The sequence below is a fragment of the Pristiophorus japonicus genome, chromosome 1, assembly GCF_044704955.1.
Source record: "Pristiophorus japonicus isolate sPriJap1 chromosome 1, sPriJap1.hap1, whole genome shotgun sequence".
Classification (NCBI taxonomy): domain Eukaryota; kingdom Metazoa; phylum Chordata; class Chondrichthyes; family Pristiophoridae; genus Pristiophorus; species Pristiophorus japonicus.
Genome location: NC_091977.1, coordinates 298,045,535 through 298,065,960, shown reverse-complemented (window position 1 = coordinate 298,065,960; position 20,426 = coordinate 298,045,535). Strand labels below are relative to the sequence as shown.

Here is a 20,426-nt window from a genome sequence, read left to right as displayed (position 1 = left end):
AATGATAAAAGGATGGGACAAGGTAGATAGAAGCAGACTGTTCCAGTAATTAAAGGGTCAAGAACGAGGGACCATAGATACAACGTTAAATGTAAAAGGTTTAGAACAGATGGCAGGAGAAACTTCTTCACAGAGAGTGGTGAAGCTATGGAATTCACTTCCAGGGTTAGTGGTTGAGGCAGAAACAATGTCAAAATTCAAGATTAGATTGGATAGGTGAATAAAGGTACAGGTGTTGAAGGGATGTAGGAATTAGGTGGATGCCGGTTTTAGTGTCCCCCTCCCCTTTTATAGGGGGTACTTGTAAAATATACGATTTTAATGCCCAAAAACCCCCCCAAAAAAACTACAAAAATACAAAAAAAAAAGGGCATTGGAAAATGTTTGAAGTGGCCCCCCAGATTGGGGGGTACTTGATTTAAATGCTTTATTTTGTCTCCTCTAAAAGAGTTGTAGGAATTGGGTGGATGCCGGTTTTAGTGTCCCCCTCCCCTTTTATAGGGGGCACTTGTAAAATATATGATTTTAATGCCCCCAAAAAAAACACAAAAAAAAACTACAAAAATACAAAAAAAAACAAAAAACAAAAAAGGGCATTGGAAAATATTTGGAGTGGCCCCCCAGATTGGGGGGTACTTGATTTAAATGTTTTATTTTGTCTCCTCTAAAAGAGTTGTAGGAATTGGATAGTTAAATGTGATTGGAACTACTTGTGCGTGTGGAGGGTAAGTGCTGACATGGGATGATTGGGCTGAATTACCTGTTTCTGTGTTGTAACTTATATGTACTTCTATATGTGGCCCTCTAGGCTTCATGGTACACATCCATGTGGCCAGTGAAGTCAAAAAGCTTGGTCACTGCTGCTTTATTTCAGATTTCTGATATTAGATTTTGCTTTTCGTCCATAATTCAATTTGTGCTTTGTGGATTCCATCACAAAATGTTAATAATGTTTTGTAATAAATACCACTTATCAAGGACATGGAGCATGCTGGTATGTGCCAGCAACCTAAGATTATTAAATTCTAATTAATATTTGTCACAAAGAAAATCTTATCTTTAAATGTCAGGGAAGCAGTTTAGTCTGACCCAGGGATCCGATGACACTAATCAGTAAACCATGAGAGCAAGAAAATCCTTGATTAAATTACAGTGTTGTAACTCACTCCCATGTACCTGTGATTTTCTGTAAAATATACTTTCTCCACAGTTATGAAATGGTCCTCATCAAAGTTACAAATTACATTCTATGTAACTGTGGCCTTGGTGCACTATTCCTTCTCAACCTGTCTGCAGCCTTTGACACGGTTGACCACACCATCTCCTCCAATGTCATTGTTCAGCTGTGTGGGACTGCCCTTGGCTGGTTTCATTCTTATCTGTCCAGTCGCAGCCAGAGAATCTCCTGCAATGGCTTCTCTTCCCGTTCCAGCACCATTACTTCTGGAATTCCAAATCTATCCTTGTCCCCCTCTTATTTCTCATTTACATGCTGCCCCTCAGAAACATTATCTGAAAACACAGCGTCAGATTTCACATGTACACTGACGACACCCATCTCTCCCTCACCACCATCTCTCTCGATCCCTCCACTGCCTCTGATTTGTTACGTTGCTTGTCTAACATCCAGTATTTGATCATCAGAAATTTCCTCCAATTAAATATTGGGAAGACAAAATCTATTGTCTTTAATCCCTACCACAAACTCTGTTCCCTCGACACCGGCTCCATTGCTCTCTCCGGCCACTATCTGAGGCTGAACCAGACTGTTGCCAACTTTGATCCTGAGCTGAGCTGCTGTCACCATATCCCCTCCATCACCTCCTACTTCCACCTCCATAACATTGCCTATTTGCCTCTGCTCATCTGCTGCTGAAACCCTCATCCATGCCTTTGTTACCTCTATACTCAACTATTTCAATGCTCTCCTGGCCGGTCTTCCACCCTGTACCCTCCGTAAACTTTAGCTCATTCAAAACTCTGCTGCCCATGTTCTAATTTGCACTGTCCCATTTACCCATCATCCCTGTGCTCGCTCCCAGTTCAATGCCTTGATTTTAAAATATTCATCTTTGTTTTCAAATCCCTTCATGGCCTCGCCCCTCCCTATCTCTGTAACCGCCTCCTGCCCTACAGCCCTCTTAGATCTTTGCGCTCCTCCAATTCTGGCTTCTTGTGTATCCTCGCTTTTCTTTGTTCCTTCATTGGTGGTCATGTATTCAACTGCCTAGGCCCTAAGCTCTGGAATTCCCTTCCTGAAACTCTCTGCCTGTTTCTCCTCCTTTAAGACGCTCCTTAAAACTCTCTTTGACCAAGCTATTGGTCACCTGTCCTAATATCATCTTACGTGGCTCGGTGTCAAATTTTGTTTGATAAATCTGTCTATCTCTATCTTAAATATATTCAATGACCCAGTCTCAACTGCTCTCTGGGGTAGAGAATTATGTTGATAACACTCCTGCGATGCAGATTGCGATGTTTTACTACATTAAAGGTGCTATATAAATGCAAGTTGTTGGGGACATGCTGTTGACAATATCTAAAGGGAATTGGATATATAATTGAAAAGGAAGAATTGCCAGGCAATTGAATATACAGATAAGGATACATATATAAGGAAAAAATGCAGGGCTATGGAGAAAGAGCTGGAGATTAGGACTAATTGGATAGCTCCTTCAAAGAGCAGGCTCAGACATGATGGGCCGAATGACCCCCTTCTGTGCTCTATGAGGACTATCAGAAAGTTATGAGACCTTTCCCTAGAAAAGAAAGACTTGCATTTATATCGCGTCTTTCGTGACCACCGGATGCCTCAACGTGCTTTACAGCCGATGAAGTAGTATGTGAAGTGTAGTCAGTGTTGTAATGTAGAAAACGTGGCAGCCAATTTGCGCACAGCAAGCTCCCACAAACAGCAAGCTCCCAAAAACAGCAAAGTGATAATGACCAAATAATCAGTTTTTTGTTGCAATGCTGGTTGAGGGATAAATATTGGCCAGAACACCAGAGATGACTCCCCTGTTTCTCTTCGAAATATTGCCATGGGATCCTTTACATCCAGCTGATAGAGCAGACAGGGCCTCGGTTTAACGTCTCATCCGAAAGATGGCACCTCTCTGCCAGCAGTGCACATAAGAACATAAAAAGAGCAGGAGTAGGCCATTTGGCCCTCGAGCCTGCTCCGCCATTCAATAGATCATGACTGATCTGACCTTGGCCTCCACTCCACTTTTCTGCACGCTCCCCATAACCCTTGACTCCCCTATCATTCAAAAATCTGTCAATCTCTACCTTAAATATATTCAATGACCCAGCCTCAACTGCTCTCTGGGGTAGAGAAGATTCACGACCATCTGAGAGAAGAAATTCCTCCTCATCTCCGGTTTAAATGGGCGACCACTTGTTCTGAAACTATGCCCCCTAGTTCTAGATCCCCCCATGAGGGGATACATTCGTTTTGCATCTAACCCGTCCAACCCGCTCAGAATCTTATATATTCCAATAAGATTACCTCTCATTCTTCTAAACTCCAATGAGTATAGGCCCAACCTGCTCAACCTTTCTTCATACGTCAACCGCTTCATCTCAGGAATCAACCTAGTCAACCTTCTTTGAACTGCCTCCAAAGCAAGTATATCTCTCCTTAAATAAGGAGACCAAAACTGTATGCAGTACTCCAGGTGTGGTCTCACTTTTATACTCTATCCCCCTTGCAATAAAGGCCAACATTCCATTTGCCTTCCTAATTACTTGCTGTACCTGCATACTAACTTTTTGTGTTTCATGTACAAGGACCCCCCTCCCCCTCCCCACCAAGGTCCCTCTGTACCACAGCATTTTGTAGTCTCTCTCCATTTAAATAATAATTTGCTTTTTTATTTTGTATTGCACTGCACTGGACTGTCAGCCTCGATTTTTGCACTCAAGTCTCTGGAGTGGGACTGCGAACCCATAACCATCTGACTCAGAGGCAAGGGTGCTACCGCTGAGCCACTGGCTGACACTGAAAAGGTATTAAAATCTTAATTATTTTTTTCATTCCCTTGGTGGTATGTTAGTTTTTACATATCACTGACGTTGACCATGGGAGGGTTAGGAGTGTGTGTATGTGAGGTGGGGTGGACAAAAGGTGAGTTGTATACGGCTGGAAGGGTGGGGTTGTAATTGCCCTCCTTCTGTCACGTGTCCGCCCCTAACAATGGCCCCCGGCTGACCTGCAATCACACGCCCGGCCGCGCGTCACCTGACTGGCGCCCAATGCTATTGTCCCCTTTCTCGCTCCCTCCCTCCCCTCTCTGCCGGCTCCTTATTTGGCGGCCAATCGGATGGCTCGTTACGGACGCCGACCGGCCGAGCGGGCGCAGCCAATACGGAGGCGGCTTTTATCGGCGGGGCGCATCAACAGTAAGATGGCGGCGGCTGCTGCTTGCTGAAGCGGCAGGCGGGTGGTGTCAGAAAAAAAATTCCGAGAACAAGCGTCGTCTGGTCGCTAACGTTTGGGAGAAAAGGATTCAAAAAGATAAAAAAATCAAAAGGAATTAACTTTATAAAATCCGAGATTTTGCCCTCCTTCCCCTCCAAGTGTGTGTGTGTGTGTGTGTTTGCTGCTGGCGCCGCGCGGGTTCGGCCGCTTGGCTCTCTCTTCCCCCCTTTCCCTCGCAGCCCGCCATGACGTCCATTCACTTTGTGGTGCATCCCTTACCGGGCACCGAGGATCAGCTCAATGACAGGTGAGCGAGCGGGCGCGCCTGGCACACGCGGCCTAAGCCCCGGGGGTGTGTATGTGACTCTGTGGAAAGGCGGATGTGGCCCTCGCCGAAGGCCTGGTCTGATCTGGTCCGGTTTGGGCGGAAAAGTTACCGAGACAATGCGGCTTCGATGGAGTGAGAGCCAGGAGGCTCTAGCCACCCGGGTGAGGCAGATTGCTCCCGCACTCTCCCATCCCAAGTAGGAGCCCCCCTCCCCCCTCCCTCCCAGGACAAAGCGGTCTGGACTGGATGTGGATGGAGGCCCCGGCACCATCCTCGGGCCTGATTGCCCATCGCTCAAACCCCCCGGCGGGGGGAAGGAACCCGGTGGTTTAATTGGACATTTTTTTTTTTGTTTGTTGGGAAAATAACGCACGAAGCACATGTCTGTGATATTTGCGCGAGGGTGAGCTGGTGCCGGCTTCGGCCGAGGGTGTCTGAGAAACGGGCGATGCGTCATTTGCAGAGCGATTGTTGCCCTACTTCCCTCTTCCCCTCCCCCGGGTGGCTTATCGAGCCGGTAACACACGGTTCATCCTCCCTATCGACCATCCCACTGTATTTATCTCCATTAATCGGCGCAGATTTTCACTACTACTTTCTGGCGTGATGTCTCCAAAGCATATAGGAGGGGGGAGGAATTCCATTTTTTTTCTTTTTATAAAAAAAAAAGAATCGTATCCTTTCTAAAGCTTTGATTCCAGGGGAAAGAGCTGCTAATCTTGTTACGTGTATATACATATAGTGGACTTAATGTTTGCCATCTGTATACTGTAAAAATAGTTGATGACTTTTAATGCATTATTTGATCGTGTACACTATAAATTAACTTAATGTGTGAGTAGATCTGTGTACAACCAGTTTTCATCGCAGGTACATTTAGGATGAAGTACATAATGCATTTTATAAACGGCCAAAATTATAGGGATCTGAGCCAGTCTTGTGGAATGTTTAATGTGAATTTCATAACAATCAGATTATATTACAAAATGTAATTTTGTTATGTCCTGTTAGCTGCATCTCAAGTTAAGAAATAGATGTTTTTGAAAATAAATTCAGTTTAGAAAAAACTATTTTAACCAACTGCATTAAAAAATGCAGTTTTCCTACACACCAGATCTATTTAGAGTCCTTTTTTTTAAAAAAGGAACCTAACTCTAAAACTGTATCATTCTTGAGTTATTTTGGTCATGTGGTGTTTCATAACTTGATATTTTTGTCATGCTTGCTTTGCTTCAAAAAAATGAACTAATTAGACCACAATTAGCCTTGTTGCTCCTGGCTTTGGAGGGAGAGAGGAAAATCAGTTGAGGTTTTTCTATTCTATGCAGTGACGGCCATGCTGTCATATGAACAATGCCTTCTTGGCAAAGTACAGGAGGGTTGCTGCCTTCTAAGCAGAAGGTATTATGGAAGGAAATGGGAGAAAATTGAACTTTTTACTGTAGTACAATCTAAGATAGAAGACAGATGTGGTTAGATAAATCCCAGCAGATTTTAACCTGCTGCAAAATTGCTTGGATCAAGAAAATCGAGACTAATGTTCATTCATGGGTGGTGTGGTGTAATGTGTTTTGCTCATGCAGTCCAATAAAAAGGATGCTGCAGTATTAATCCATTAGATGCTGGTTTTATATAATATAAAATAGTACAGGCTTAACTAATTTTAAAATGTCATTTTCCTAGACTAATGAAGTCACATTACATTTTTCTGAAAAATTGATCTTTTGTGGCAATCGTAGGACATCTACATGCTCAAAATACAGTAATAAAATGCATGTTCTTGTAAAAAAAAAAACAAGTCACTTTACACAATTCTGACTTGGATATGGTCACTCCTGGTGTGCCCCAAATTGTAGCCAGCCACTTTGCCAAGAGGCAGCACCTGAATAAGGAGATGTCATTCCAAACATGGGGTAGTTTCCATGTGTATCCTGATACCCAAAGCAATTTATTCGCTGTTAATCTATTATCTTTTCCCCCTACTTAACTTGCATCAAGCCCAGGATGAGTCAGAATGTTGCTTCATTGCCAAAGCCATACTGTTCACTTTGTGTCTCTGATTCAGATTCCCTATCCTTTTGGGGCTTCTCACTCAGATTGAACCTATAGGTGCACAACCATGGTGTCCTTAGCTGAGCTTCAAACACCACATGTGGTCCATTGCCAGGACTACTTGTCTCTGAAGCATTACATACTGCATCAGCTGAAACCGTCATCTGTGCTTTTTGCCAAATCAAGGCTCAAGTTTCTGCAATGTTCTTCTGGATTGAGCTGCGGTCTACACAAATTCAAATTCTGGCAGTTATCCTATCCTGTATATTTATCCTCACATATTTGCTGACCATACCATACCAGTGACTTCCTGTCCCATAGCCCGTCAGCCTCAAAATCTATGTCTTTGAATTCTCCATGGAAAAAGCAAGAGCAATACATTCAGAAACACCTGCCCTTTGGCCTACTGTGCCTCTTCCCTCTTCTATGGATGAAACAGCTGACACATCTTGCACTCTGGATTTTTTTCCTACACTTTGCTGTACTACCCTCTAACCCCTCTCCACCTTTATAAGCCTCCTGAAAACACACCTCATTAACAATGCTTTAGTCTTCTGGAAATATCTTTTACTTTCTGCTTTGTGCCCACTGTTCTCCATTGGAAAGTTTTGTTAGGAAGAGCAGTACTTTTTCAAGATAATGCTATCAAAATCCAAATATTTGACTTGTATAATTCCAGCAATCATTTTTTCTTGTTTTCTCCTTCCCGAAAGGCAGGTATCCGTTCACTTAAAGTTTTACCAATTGGAATTTTATATCCAATTGAACTTACACTCTTCAAAATTGTATTAAGTAGGTGGTTTTATTGACTTAAAAAAAAAACCAGAAATGTGTTTGTAGATATACACATCCTTGCTCTAAGACAAAATGGAGTGGTTGTGTTTGCTTTCTTTGTTAACCTTTTTACTGACCAATTGTGCTTGTAACAACCTAGTGTTGCCATCGTGAATTCAAATGTGCTTTAATATATTTTTTACAGTATTAAATGGTGAAAACTTGAATCTCTGATATGCTGATGGGCTCAATTTGCTAATCTTTTTAAACAATATTTGCATTTTGGCTGGCCACTCTGGTCTGGTTTGACAGACCCTGTTCTGCAAGATTGCTATCTTGAGTTGAAATTTGATTTTTTTTTTTGCCCTGGGCAATTGGCATATGAACAGTATATTCTTAAATGTCCGAAGTGCTGGACTGGAAAAAGTGAATACTGGATAATGCCTTTTTAAGATTTTACTCCCTAGATAACCCAGGGAGAACCCTTGATTTGACTTGGATTGCAATTTGAAGAAGCTAAGGTTCATGATGCAACAGTACATTACAAGCAGGAATTTCATTGACAAATTTGGCCACTTTTGATCAATTTCTGTATTTGATCACTGTGTAATTCCTGTTAAATATAATGGGTCAAATTTATATTAAGTGTGTCTGCATTTGTTAGCAGTGATCCAAATCAAATTAAACTTATGCCATGGATTGTGCAAAATATTATTGGGCATTTGTTTTTTTCATCTCAATTTTTTTTTAGAAAGTAATGTGCATTGTTTACAATTTATTAATTGCATTAAAGTAGGCCATGTATTTTAATAAGGGCAAAACTGACCAGGGTTTTAAAGGGAAAAAAAATTCCTGTTCAATCTTATTGCCTCCTGATTCTCCCCATACCCCCCACATTCTGAAGCTGACCTGCATCTGGTGTTGCTCCAAGCATGTTAGTGAGCCCATGGGTGACTCTTATGATTTTTTTCCCCAATCTGAGCTACCTGGCTGCTGCTTGGTGCTTAGTTGACATAAGGTCAGCAGAATAGGGGGATCAAGCTTGGGAGGTGAGCAGAATAGCTGAATCAAACATGTTAAAACCGACGTGAAAATTTTAAAGATTAAGGTACCAGTATTTCATCTTTGGGCCCAGTGATAATTGGAAATGTAAAGTTTGATTTAATGCAAGCATATGAATTTTTATACCTGTTGGTAAAATTCATATTGCAAACTTGCATCAGCAGTTTGTGCTCCATAAAGACCTAAATGAAGATGCGGCAGCAGATTTTAGGTACAAATTGTGGGGAAATATTAATGAGACTTGTGTAGGATGTAATGTCACTTCTGTAATAAGTCAGGAGAAATTAGTATTCATAAAATTGCATGTTCTATTCCCTCCTGTGGTCTTCCCCAGCTGACTTGTTCTTTGGCCAATATTGCTCAGTAACTGCATGTTGCATCTAGGCAGCTCCTTCTCCCACTTCCTCTTCCCATAGGAAAATGCTTGGCATGCATTTTTACAACCTGTATTTTCTGATGGCGTGTATGAGATTGGGACCTCACTTTGTACTCACTAGACCATTGTAAATTTAACAATTACAGATATTTGCTTTGTTCAGGTTATCTTAAATTTAGTGCAGCAAGAGGCTTGGCAGACATGATACCTGAGTTGTGTTGCAGTTCTGAGTGGAATTCAAAACAGAACATTCCTTTTTAATAGCATCATGTTGGGGCTTGACTTCTACGCTAAGTGCAATTACCGGTACTAATATTTTGTTGAGTCACCTTACAATCCTGTGCAGTGATTTCCTTTGAATGTCTGTCTGTTTTACAGACTTGCACAATAATTCTGCTTAGCAGTAGTTGTCCTCGGAAAACAGTTGGGGATTTAGTCACACATCAGTGTATTTTTGGGGGGTGTTTGTTGACCAAAGAAGTAAGGAAAACATGTAATGAAACAGCGATGTTCTTAAGTTCTCAGTTGACTTGCAGTTATTTCTATAGTTCCTATGCACTGCTACATCGGTGATTTTGCTATGTACTGGTTAAATAGGGAAACTACGATTGCTGGGAATTATACTAGCCTAAATTTTACGCAAATAAGTACAGTAATTAAGTACAGTTAATGAACTGAGCTCTGGTTTATATAAGAAATAGGACTAGATTGTCATCCACAAAGCCCAATACAACTTGACTACATTCATATTTCTCTTGTGCAAACATTTAAATCACACTTCGGAGAATTGCACATCAAGTTTGTCTTGAAAGTTCTGACACTTGTACATGTGTACAACCACTTGTATGTCTCGTGGCACTGTTTATTTGAAAAAAAAATTGGCATACTAACGGGACACTTAATCTGTATTTGTCAACTCCTTCAGTACTTGATGCAAACTGGTTTAATTATGTAGCAAGGTATCCAAATTTTTTCTTTCAGCAAAGAAAATGCTTGCCACAAATTTGATCGCGCGTAGTTATATAATTCATTGCAGAGAACGTTTGTTACTTGGCTATGTATCCACTAATCCTTTATCACATTGGCTGTATATTAGATGTATTTTGATTGACTTGCATTTCTGCTCAGATTAGCAAATGAGCACTTGGCTAATTTTAATTTTTTGCTGTAATAGAAATGCTGTGAAGGCATTTTCTGCATCTTTTTGTTACTTGTTTTGAATTAACAATTTAGGAATTCAAGTAAAGTTAAAACGGGCAGTATTTGGGTATTTTGTGAATTGTCAGTTGATGTATTTAATAAGTTGTAGGATTTTCAAAACAAGAAAAATATTACCCGCACAGCAGAGACAGATGTGACCGTTTGATGTTGCCACTCAGGATATCCCAAAGAGCTTTACAACCAATGAAATGGTTGGTTGATGCTGCATTACTGTGCCTTTTTGTATGTATTGATTTTCAAATGTGGTTATTACTTTTTCTGATCAATTAATTTTGATGTCACTGAATTTGGGGGCAATTTAGTTCTATTAATCACAGTATTGTGCATGTTAAATTCAGTGTAAAATCAGAGAATGTTGGAAACACTCAATTTGTCGCTTCTCTGTGCCTGACATTAACATTTCAGGAATTTTCCTTTTAGATGCTCGGCAATGTCTGAAATGTTGACTTGTCACTTTTCAGGGATGCTGTGCCTGACTTGCTCAGTGTTTACAGCATTTTTTAATTTGCTTCAGATTTCTAGCGTCTGCAGTATTTGGCTTTGAGTTAAATGGTGTATTTTGATAACCTTTTAAGCTATAACTATGGTGTTGATTACAATTGAGTGTTCTGAGAAGTTTCCGAGATGCATCTGTTAGAATATGGGCATTTGTGCAATATCTTTATGCAATAGAGATGTACTGAGAGTTTGTAAGTCACAAACCTATTTGGCATCAAATCTTTGTGGAGTAGTAAAGTTCAGGACATCTAATTATCTGGGAAATCAAAATGCTAATGGGCAGGGTATGAAAGTATGAGGGGTGGAAACTGGTTAGCATAGGAATTTTGGAAACCTTTGTTCAGCCAGCTGATCTCCATGAATAAGACTTAGAAACATAGGGCCCAAGTTTCCACACGATAAAAAACGGGCGCCCCTCCGAGCTGGCCGCCCGTTTTTCACGCCTAAAACGGCGCCTAAAAAAAACCTTGCGATTCTGGAGCGTTCTGCAGCTCCTTGTCTGCCTGGCGCGGCGCCCAGGGGGGGCGGAGCCTACACTCGCGCCGATTTTGTAAGTGGGAGGGGGCGGGTACTATTTAAACTAGTTTTTTTCCTGCCGGCAACGCTGCGCGTGCAAGTTGGAGCGTTCGCGCATGCTCAGTGTGGAAAAAAACATTGGCACTCGGCCATTTTTGTAGTTCTTTGTAGCTGTTTAATTTTTGAACATTGTTTTAATAAAAGCACATTGCCATCAGCACTTGCAGCCTTCTCACTGTCTCCTCCTCCTCCTCTCCTCCCCTGCCCCCCCAAGCGGGAAGAACGGGCGCCTCCTCTCTTTCCCCCCCCCCCCCCCCCCCCCCAAAGCGGGAAGAATGGGCGCCTCTCTCTCTCTCTCTCTCTCTCTCTCTCTCTCTCTCTCTCTCTCTCTCTCTCTCTCTCTTTCTCTTTCTCCCCCCCCCCCCCCCCTTCCCCTTGGGAAAGAATGGGCGCCTCCTCTCTCTCCCGCCGCGGGAAAGAACGGGCGCCCACCCCCCGGCCGCGAGAAAGAACGGGCGCCTCAAGCTGACTGCAGCATTCTCTGTGCCTGAAGCACTTTCACACAGGTAGGAAGATGGTTTACTTAATCTTTTCTTTGCTTATAAATGTTTATTCAGGTTGGATTTATTTGTAGAAGTATAAGTAAGGATTTATTGTAGAATTTAATGACTTCCCTCCCCCCCCCCCCCCCACCCCACCTCGTTCTGGACGCCTAATTTGTAACCTGCGCCTGATTTTTTTAATGTGTAGAACAGGTTTTTTCAATTCTACAAAAATCTTCACTTGCTCCATTCTAACTTAGTTTGGAGTACGTTTTCACTGTGGAAACTTTGAAATCAGGCGTCAGTGGCTGGACACGCCCCCTTTTGAAGAAAAAATTCTGTTCCAAAGTAGAACTGTTCTACCTGACTAGAACTGCAGAAAAAATAATGTGGAGAATTGCGATTTCTATGATAGTCCGTTCTCCACCAGTTGCTCCTAAAAAATCAGGCGCAAATCATGTGGAAACTTGGGCCCATAGAAATTTACAGCGCAGCAGGAGGCCATTTTGGCCCATCGTGTCCGTGCCGGCCAACACCGAGCCGCATGGCACTTGGTCAGCAGCCCTAAAGGTTACATATAAACCTATGAGCAATGACGGAAAGGCAAAGAGCAACCAGCCCAACCAGTCCGTCCCACACAACTACAACACCCCTTATACTAAAAACATCTACACTCCACTCCAACCGGAGCCATGGGATCTCCTGGGAGAGGCAAAAACTAGATTCAAAATAAACCCAAGCCAATTTAGGGGGAAAAAAAATCTGGGAAAATTCCTCTCTGACCCCATTCAGGCGATCGAAACTAGTCCAGGAGATCACCCTGACCGTATTCTATTCCCTGCAGTACTTACCGTCTGTGCCGTCCAACAAAAGGTCATCCAATCTAATCCCAATTACCAGCTCTAGGTCTGTAACCATGCAGGTTACGGCACTTTAAGTGCCCATCCAACCATCTCTTAAAAGTGGTGAGGGTTTCTACATCCACCACTCTTCCAGGCAGCGAGTTCCAGATCTCCACAACCCTTTGTGTAAAGAAGCCCTCCCCTCAAATCCCCTTTAAACCTTCCACCAACCACCTTTAAAACTATGCTCTCGTAATAGCCCCCTCCATCAATGGAAATAGACCCTTACTATCCACTATGTCCAGGCCCCTTAATATTTTGTGCCCCTCAATATTTTGTACATCTTGATGAGGTCTCCTCTCAACCTCCTCTGTTCCAATGAGAACAAACCCAGCCTATCCAATCTGTCCTCATAACTAAGATTCTCCATTCCAGGCAGTATCCTCCTAAATCTCCTCTGCACCCTCTCTAGTGCAATCACGTCTTTCCTATAATATGGCGACCAGAACTGCACGCAGTACTCCAGCTGTGGCCTAACCAAAGTATTACATAATTTAAGCATAACCTCCCTGTCCTTCTATTCTATGCCTCGATGATAAAGGCAAGCATTCCGTATGCTTTCTTAACCATCTTATCCACCTGACCTACTTTCAGGGATCTGTGACAAGCACTCCAAAGGACCCTTTGTTCATCTACACTATTAAGTGGCCTACCGCTTAATGTGTATACCCTTTCCTTGTTAGCCCTCCCAAACTGCATCATCTCCGTAGTCACAAAGCATAACAATCATACATTTTATACGTTGGTATGCCCCAATTGTAAGAATGGATCGTATAGGACAATTCGAGACGGGGTGATAACTATAATAGTGTTGACCTATTCAGAGTCAAGACTTAAATCGGAGTACTTTGTGGATTGTCTGTGATGTATGCAAGACTTGTGCTCTCTAAGAAAATCTTACTTGCCCTTGGCAGAGTTGGAGGAGCTCCGAGTTCTTGATGAGGCTGGAGGAGGTTAGAGATGGGGAGGAACGAAGCCATGGAGGGGTTTAAACACAATTTTAAAATTGAGGTGTTGCTGGACCGGCAGCCAGTGTAGGTCAGCGAGTACAGGTGATGGGTGAAAGAGATTTAGTGAGCTTAGGATATGGTCAGCAAAGCTTTGGATGGGCTTCAGTTTATGGAAGATGGGAGGCTAGCCAGCAAAGCATTGGAATAGTAGTCTTGAGGGTGCAAAAGCATGGATGAGGGTTTCAGCGGCAGACTGGCTGTGGTGCCAGTGGTGATGGGCATTATTGCGGAGGTGGAAATCGGCGGTCTTTGTGATGGAGAGGATACGGGGTGGAAGTTCAGTTCAGGATCAAATAGGACACCTAGATTGCAAACAGTATGGTTCAACCTGAGACAGTGGCCAGAGAGGGGGTGGTGTAAGTGGTGAGGGAGCAGAGTTTATGGCGGGGATCGAAGACAATGCCTTCATTCTTCCCAGTGTTTATTTGGAGGGAATATCAGCTCAACCAGGATTGGATGCCAGACAAGGAGTTTGACAATAGAGGCAGTGGAGGGATCGATGGAGGTGGTGGCGAGATAGAGCTGGGTGTTGTCAACATGCATTTGAAACCCAACATTGTGTTTCAGATAATGTCGTCAAAGGGCAGCATGTAGATGAGAAATGAGGTTTGGGGTGGGATTGGGAGATAATGGGATTGGAAGAGAGGACATTGCTGGAGATTCTCTGCCTATGACTGGATAGGTAAGAATGGAACCAGGCAAAGGCAGTCCAACTCAGATGGATCTTGGAGGAGGATGGTGTGGTTAACAGTGTCAAAGGCTGCCGACAGGTCAAGATGTATGAGGAGGAAGAGTGCACCATGGTCACTGTCACAGAGGATGTAATTTGTAAATTTAATTTGGGCTGATTCAGTGACGTGGCTGGGGTGGAAACCTGATTGGGGAAGTTAAAAATTGAGTTATGGGAAAGATGAGTGTGTATTTGGGATGCAACAGCATGTTCAAGGCCTTTGGAAGGGGAAAGCGAGGTTGTGGATCGGGTGGTAGTTTATAAGGAGAGAGGAGTAAGTGCAGTTTTTTTGAAGAGGGGAATAATGGGGATAGATTTTAATGAGGAATAGAATCTGTAAAGTTGCAGTGTAATTAAGTTTGCATAAAAAATGTTATAAATGTATAATTTTTGGGGCAGAATGTTGAAGGTCAGGCAACGTATCTTACCGTACTTGGACCTTTCGTGCAGCTTGTAAGCTGATGGAAAAATTAGAATGGGATCTAAATGTGAAATGGTATTTGGCTTGCAGATTGTCTCGTCGCAGTACTGTGAGCCTACACCCGAGAGTTTTAATGATGGGTGCAAAGATAAATTGGCAAAGTACAACGTATATCCTGTTCTGAGAGAATCCTGGTGTACATATGTGCACTCTACATGCATTGCCTATTTATTTCTTTTACCACAGTAACACCATATTGCTCAAGATAATGACCCATAATTTGTGTTCAGCGGCGAAGCAAATGCGCTCGCCACTGACATCGAAGAAAGCAGCCCACAGAGATCTCGCAATATATGTGGCGCAAACTTGAGGTTTCTCGACATGTCATTGATTGTAGCTCTGACTAGGAGATTCCTAGAGCGATGCAGCCATGACGTCGTCAAGCTGTCTAAGCAGCCAATCACATTGAAGAATTCTCGCAGACAGCAACCCAGGAAATAAAAAGCAGTTTTATAAAAATGTTAGTGAAATGTAAACTTTCACATGGGGATAAGATAGAAGCTGAAATATGAACAAAATTATAATTTTTATCATAATGGAGAAATTTGACATTCCACAAATAAAAATAATTTTTGGGGGCCAGAACAGTTGTGTAGCAGTCAATACGCTGTTTAAAAACCACAGTTACACTTATTCCAACAAGGCGTAACATTTAATAGGGTACTTAACAGCGATTGCCTGGAAAAGCTTTTGTTTTTGTCAGTTCCACTGGTGGTGGGTTGCGGGGATGGGGCTGATGTCCACAGGGAAGCCTACGTCGGAGCAATGAATAATTAACCGCAACTTCAAGATTTACGCATGCGCTAAATCCTGAATTTGTGGTCAGTTTCAGAGGGTTAATGATGGCGAATGTTGCCAGTTCGCTGACTTTACCCATGGCAAAATCTAGGCCATTGAGGCATTACTACTGCTTCAAAATTAAAATCCCTTTTTTGTTTCCAACTATGGACGGGTTTATAAAGTAACATTATGCTGAAGTTAACCAAAATTTAAATATTTTGTGAAATTAAACTGCTGATTAGTTTTCTTTGGTGTCAATAATCTTGTGTGGCTCCATCTTCAAAAAGCACAAGGCAAATTAAATGTTCTGCATTGTAGTTAGCATGGTAACACAATTATAGTTGGGGAAAAAAAAAGTTATTTGGCATATTTTGTGCAGTGTAGAAATTTTCCAAAGTTTGATATTCAGTAGATGTAAACTGTTCAACACCAGTATCATAATGTGTATTGAATTTGGAGCTGTAAGACGTATCCTTATTAATTAGAGAAGGATGGTGGAGGACCACTGAGCAACTGAAATTATAAATTTTATTATTACACTGCTTCAACTAGACTTATTTCTTTTCAGATTACGGGAAGTATCGGAAAAACTCAACAAATTCAATCTTAGCAGGTATTGTGAATATTTAATTTCCATTTTTATTTTGTCACTGTACTCAGTTCTGCTTGCTGTAAGGAGGTTTAAATCTTTTACTTCACTGGCTAATTTTAGTGTGGCTAAATCTCAAGCACCTGTTGCAGATTGGGTTTGTAGAGTTACATTTCATTGACAAAGAGTGGAGTTTTACAAACTGATAGAAAATTGTCTTTTGAAATGTAAATATGGACTCAATAGTTCAGTACTTTGGATGAATTTAATTTGTGCATTCAACGTTGGAATTTTAGTGCATTCAACGTTGGAATTTTAGTTAAGGGAGGAATTGTTATTTCGCAGAGATCTGTTGTACACAAGGTTTTTGTACTCTGGAATAGACCAGTGATGCAGTCTAAAAGTTGCTAACTCTGGGTTTACTCCTATCTGCTGACACTTTAATGTCACGTATATTTTACAGCTGTAGCTTTTGTAAACAGACCTGGATTTGACAATCCTCTTTGCATTTAGATAATTTCTCAGTAATGATGAATGCATTACTAGTGTTGCAATGATGCTGATTTCAGTGTGGTAGATTTTTCTATACTGAGTTGACAAATTTAATTAGTTTGCCTAAAAATTTATATTTGTCTTAATATTTACTTGTATAAGCAATGGTCATTCCTTTAAATTTAATACATTTTTAATTAAAAGATACCATGGGCTGGCATTTGCGATCTGGCTCCAACCCGATCTTTAAAAAAAAAAAATATCTGCACTTGCCTTCAGGCTCCCGGGGCTGCAAAGACTTCAGGTTCCGGGCCTGCAGGCGTACGCCTGGGAAGCAGGATTTTCAGAAGCGTCCCTGGGGTCACGTGAGCTCTGTTCTCCAATCAGAAAGGAGGATTCCTATTATGCTAATGGGGATTCCATTTACTAAAGGAATCCCCTTAAGCATATGAGGAATCCTGTAATAATTTATACAATCGGTATAAAAATAACTTCCAATTTTCAAATTTAATTAAGTCACTTCACTAAAGCATTTACAATAAAATTATTTCAAAAAATTAAATTTTGAAACCTTTTCATCCAGGCCAAAATTTACATATATTAATTTTAGATGTTTGTGCATGATTTTTTATTTTAAAATTTTTCATTTAAGATTTCTATTAATCCTTACGTTGATGAAAGCAGGCCCTGTGCCTGCTAATACCAGGCGCAAGGGTTTTGTGGGAATTTGCAGTAATTAGGCAAATAGCCCAACTCTGCACCAGCGAAAGTGATTTTTGAGGCGGTGCAGATCGCAAGTTCTAGATTTTTGTGGAAACCGGGACCTTGCAGGGCTTGTACAAGGCTTCCGACGAACGCAAAATCCAGGCCGATCTATTAATTGGTGTATGTAGTTAGTTATCTTTTGGTCTTTAGTCTTTCCCCACAGTCTTAGCAACTTAGCTTTGGCCCAGTTTCAGCTTCGCTCAGTTATTAGCACTCTTGGCTCTTTGAGTTTCAAGGTTGTGGGTTCAAGAAAGACTGCAGGACTTGAACACAGTGTTGGTTAACATTCAGTGCAGTATTGATGAAGTGCTGCGTTGTCGCTAGTGCTATCATTAAACCAGGCAGTCTGCCTGTTTTGGTTGATATGAAAAATCTCATGGCCAACGTTTTTGCTAAGCTGTGCGGCTGCTTGCTAGCTTTTACATGGAAGGAACCGTGCATGCGTGAAAATTTGAAATGGCCGTGCAGCCAGTTAAAGGCATACAAAAATAATTAAAGGGAACATTGTCCATGGCACTTCAAAGAAGAGTTCTTGTGTCATGTCCAAAATTCCGGCCTCAATGACACCATCATTAAAAAGAGATTAAATGCTCAGTTCATCTCATTTGTTTTTTTGTGGAACCGTTGTTCTGTGAAATTGTCATTTGACTCATAACTGATTTCACTCCTAAAGTAATTGGTAGGTGTGAAGAGCTTTGCGATGTCATGAGGCTGTGTTAAGGCACTATAAATGCTCGTCCTTACAAGTATAATTGAAATACTCAAGTAGTGTCGCAGATGATCAGAGCAGCCTGCAGGGGTGTGCATGCAGTTGCCTATTTACCAGGTAACATGATAAATGCATTGGGCTTACCTGTAGCATATGTCGTGCAAGTTATGTTAAAGGGACCAATGTTCTCCCCCCCCCCCCCCCCCCCCCAACATTGTTTTGGATGCGTGGCCTCTTTAATGGGCTGCATGGCCCATTTAAAGTTTTGTGCATGCGCGAAATTTCACATTGGAGAAAGCCGGTCCTGAGCTGCGTGGGACTAGCAAACAACTGAGCTTAGAGGGAATGTTGGGTGGGACCAGCTGTGTGAGGCATTTGTTTCTTTTAAGCCCATGAGATATGAAGTGTGTTAGCATTTTTTTAAAAAAAGGTTACACCTCTTTCAAAGTTGGCACCCTGGGTTGCAACTAAATCAACAATGGTACTGAAAGGTACAGGTTGAACACCTCTTATCCGGCACCCTTGGGACCTGACTTGTGCCGGACAAGGGGTGGTCACGTTAAATTGGATGGTACAGGTATTGAGCAAGGGGATATTGGGGCTTGGAGTGCGGCACAGAGAGATCATGGGGTGGGGGGAGGGGATCGTGGGAGTCGGCAGCGAGGAACGACTTCAATTTGTTCATATCGGAGCGGCTGGGAATGGTGCCGGATGAGGTGTAGTCCCGGATAAGGAAGTTTCAACCCGTACCAAGAAGCATGCAGGTTTAGCATTTATCTCTGTGCTGCAAATGCTATGTAATTAACAATTACAAAATTGGATGTTATAATTACAGTACCACATGTTTGGCCTGTCTGGAAATGTTAGTTGGAAATCCACTGATTTAAAAAAAAAATTGTATCTAAGTTTATCTGTATATATCAATACTTGAAAATAAGGTCATTGTTAAATACATAGAATTTACAGCAAGGAGACAGATGCTAAACCTACATGTTTCTTGGTACCTGCAAAGTCACAGAACTGTACCCACATTTTGTTAATGCTGCACATTGGTAGGGTTGTGTTTCCTCAACGGGAAGAAGCTCATGCTGCTTACTGTTGCGTCAGTACTGGGAGCAATCCAGGCATTAGTTGCTAAAATGTATTGCATGTGTTCATTCTGTATTGGTCATGTGCATTCAGTTTGGGGTATACATCTTGTCCCCTCTGCTGCAAGTATAGCAAACATGAAGCTAAATTTCAGTCAATAGAGTAACTGGTAGTAAGGCCAGCCATGGTTTTATTGAGTTCCAGAATTTGATAAGAGTCCTGACCAGAACATTTCAAACTGTAGCTGCAACATAACCTGCACTTGTCTGTCAGGCCAGGGTGGCGTTTGTGTCTGGTCAGGTTCAGTGCACGATTCTCAGTTAACCTTCTGAAGTATTCCTTTTATAAATGAGCTCCAAGATACTGAAAATTCCTACTTGGAGTGCAGTAAATTTGAAGCATATTTCATCAGTCATTTTTATTGTAGTAAACGCTTGTTCTGTGACATAATGGGAGGTGAGAAGCTGAGTTTTGTTTCCATTGTTGGGGCAAATCTGTACAAAGCATGGGACGGTTGCAACTTGAATAAAATCCTCGGAAATTACTAACTGCCTCACTTCATGCAACTTGTGCTTCGTTCTCCATGAATCGAGTGCAAAATTGGGCGCATTTCAGTTACATTTACAGAACTTGGTAAGCATTGTGCATAATTAGTTTTGTTTGTCAAAAGGAAATAAGTTACAAAAAGTTGGCTGGCTTTGGAGTGAATGGCAACAGATAGTCACATTGATTAGTGTACACATGATGTTCTGCACAGATGGTTGATCCTAGTTTGTAATTAGGACTGCAGTGACATTTTGTCTATTTAAAAGGTTTGGAGCCTTGCACGAAGGATGCTGCAGTAAGAACTTCAAAGTTGCATTTTTGGCTTTGAATCTGCAGGGAGTGAAATGACATTTGAAACCTGATTACAAATCAGCATGTGTTTTCAGCTGTGGGAGTAGGAGAGTGGTTAACCAGTCAGGTGCATAGCTTAACATTGAAATGACTTGCAGATGAAAACTAGCAGCTTTTAACACTTAAAACCTAATAGATTTTCATGTTGTTATAAACATTGGGAGTGGAGATGGAACAGCTAGGAAAAAAA

The 20,426-nt window shown here is 41.8% G+C and overlaps 1 protein-coding gene across 10 annotated transcripts in view; it reads left to right on the top strand.

Moving 5' to 3' along the window:
• Positions 1 to 4,399: 4,399 nt before the first annotated feature.
• The window catches only part of ubr5 (ubiquitin protein ligase E3 component n-recognin 5), a 176,905-nt gene continuing 160,878 nt past the window's right edge, over positions 4,400 to 20,426 (top strand). For 8 of the 10 annotated variants that reach the window (XM_070888497.1, XM_070888500.1, XM_070888494.1 and 5 more), the window contains exons 1-2: positions 4,400 to 4,730; positions 16,264 to 16,308. In XM_070888497.1, the coding sequence (XP_070744598.1) occupies positions 4,669 to 4,730; positions 16,264 to 16,308 (107 nt within the window). In that variant the 5' untranslated portion in view covers positions 4,400 to 4,668. Of the gene's footprint in view, positions 4,731 to 16,263; positions 16,309 to 20,426 lie in introns of those variants that run through there. The other 2 variants (XM_070888496.1, XM_070888501.1) reach the window with 2 other exon arrangements.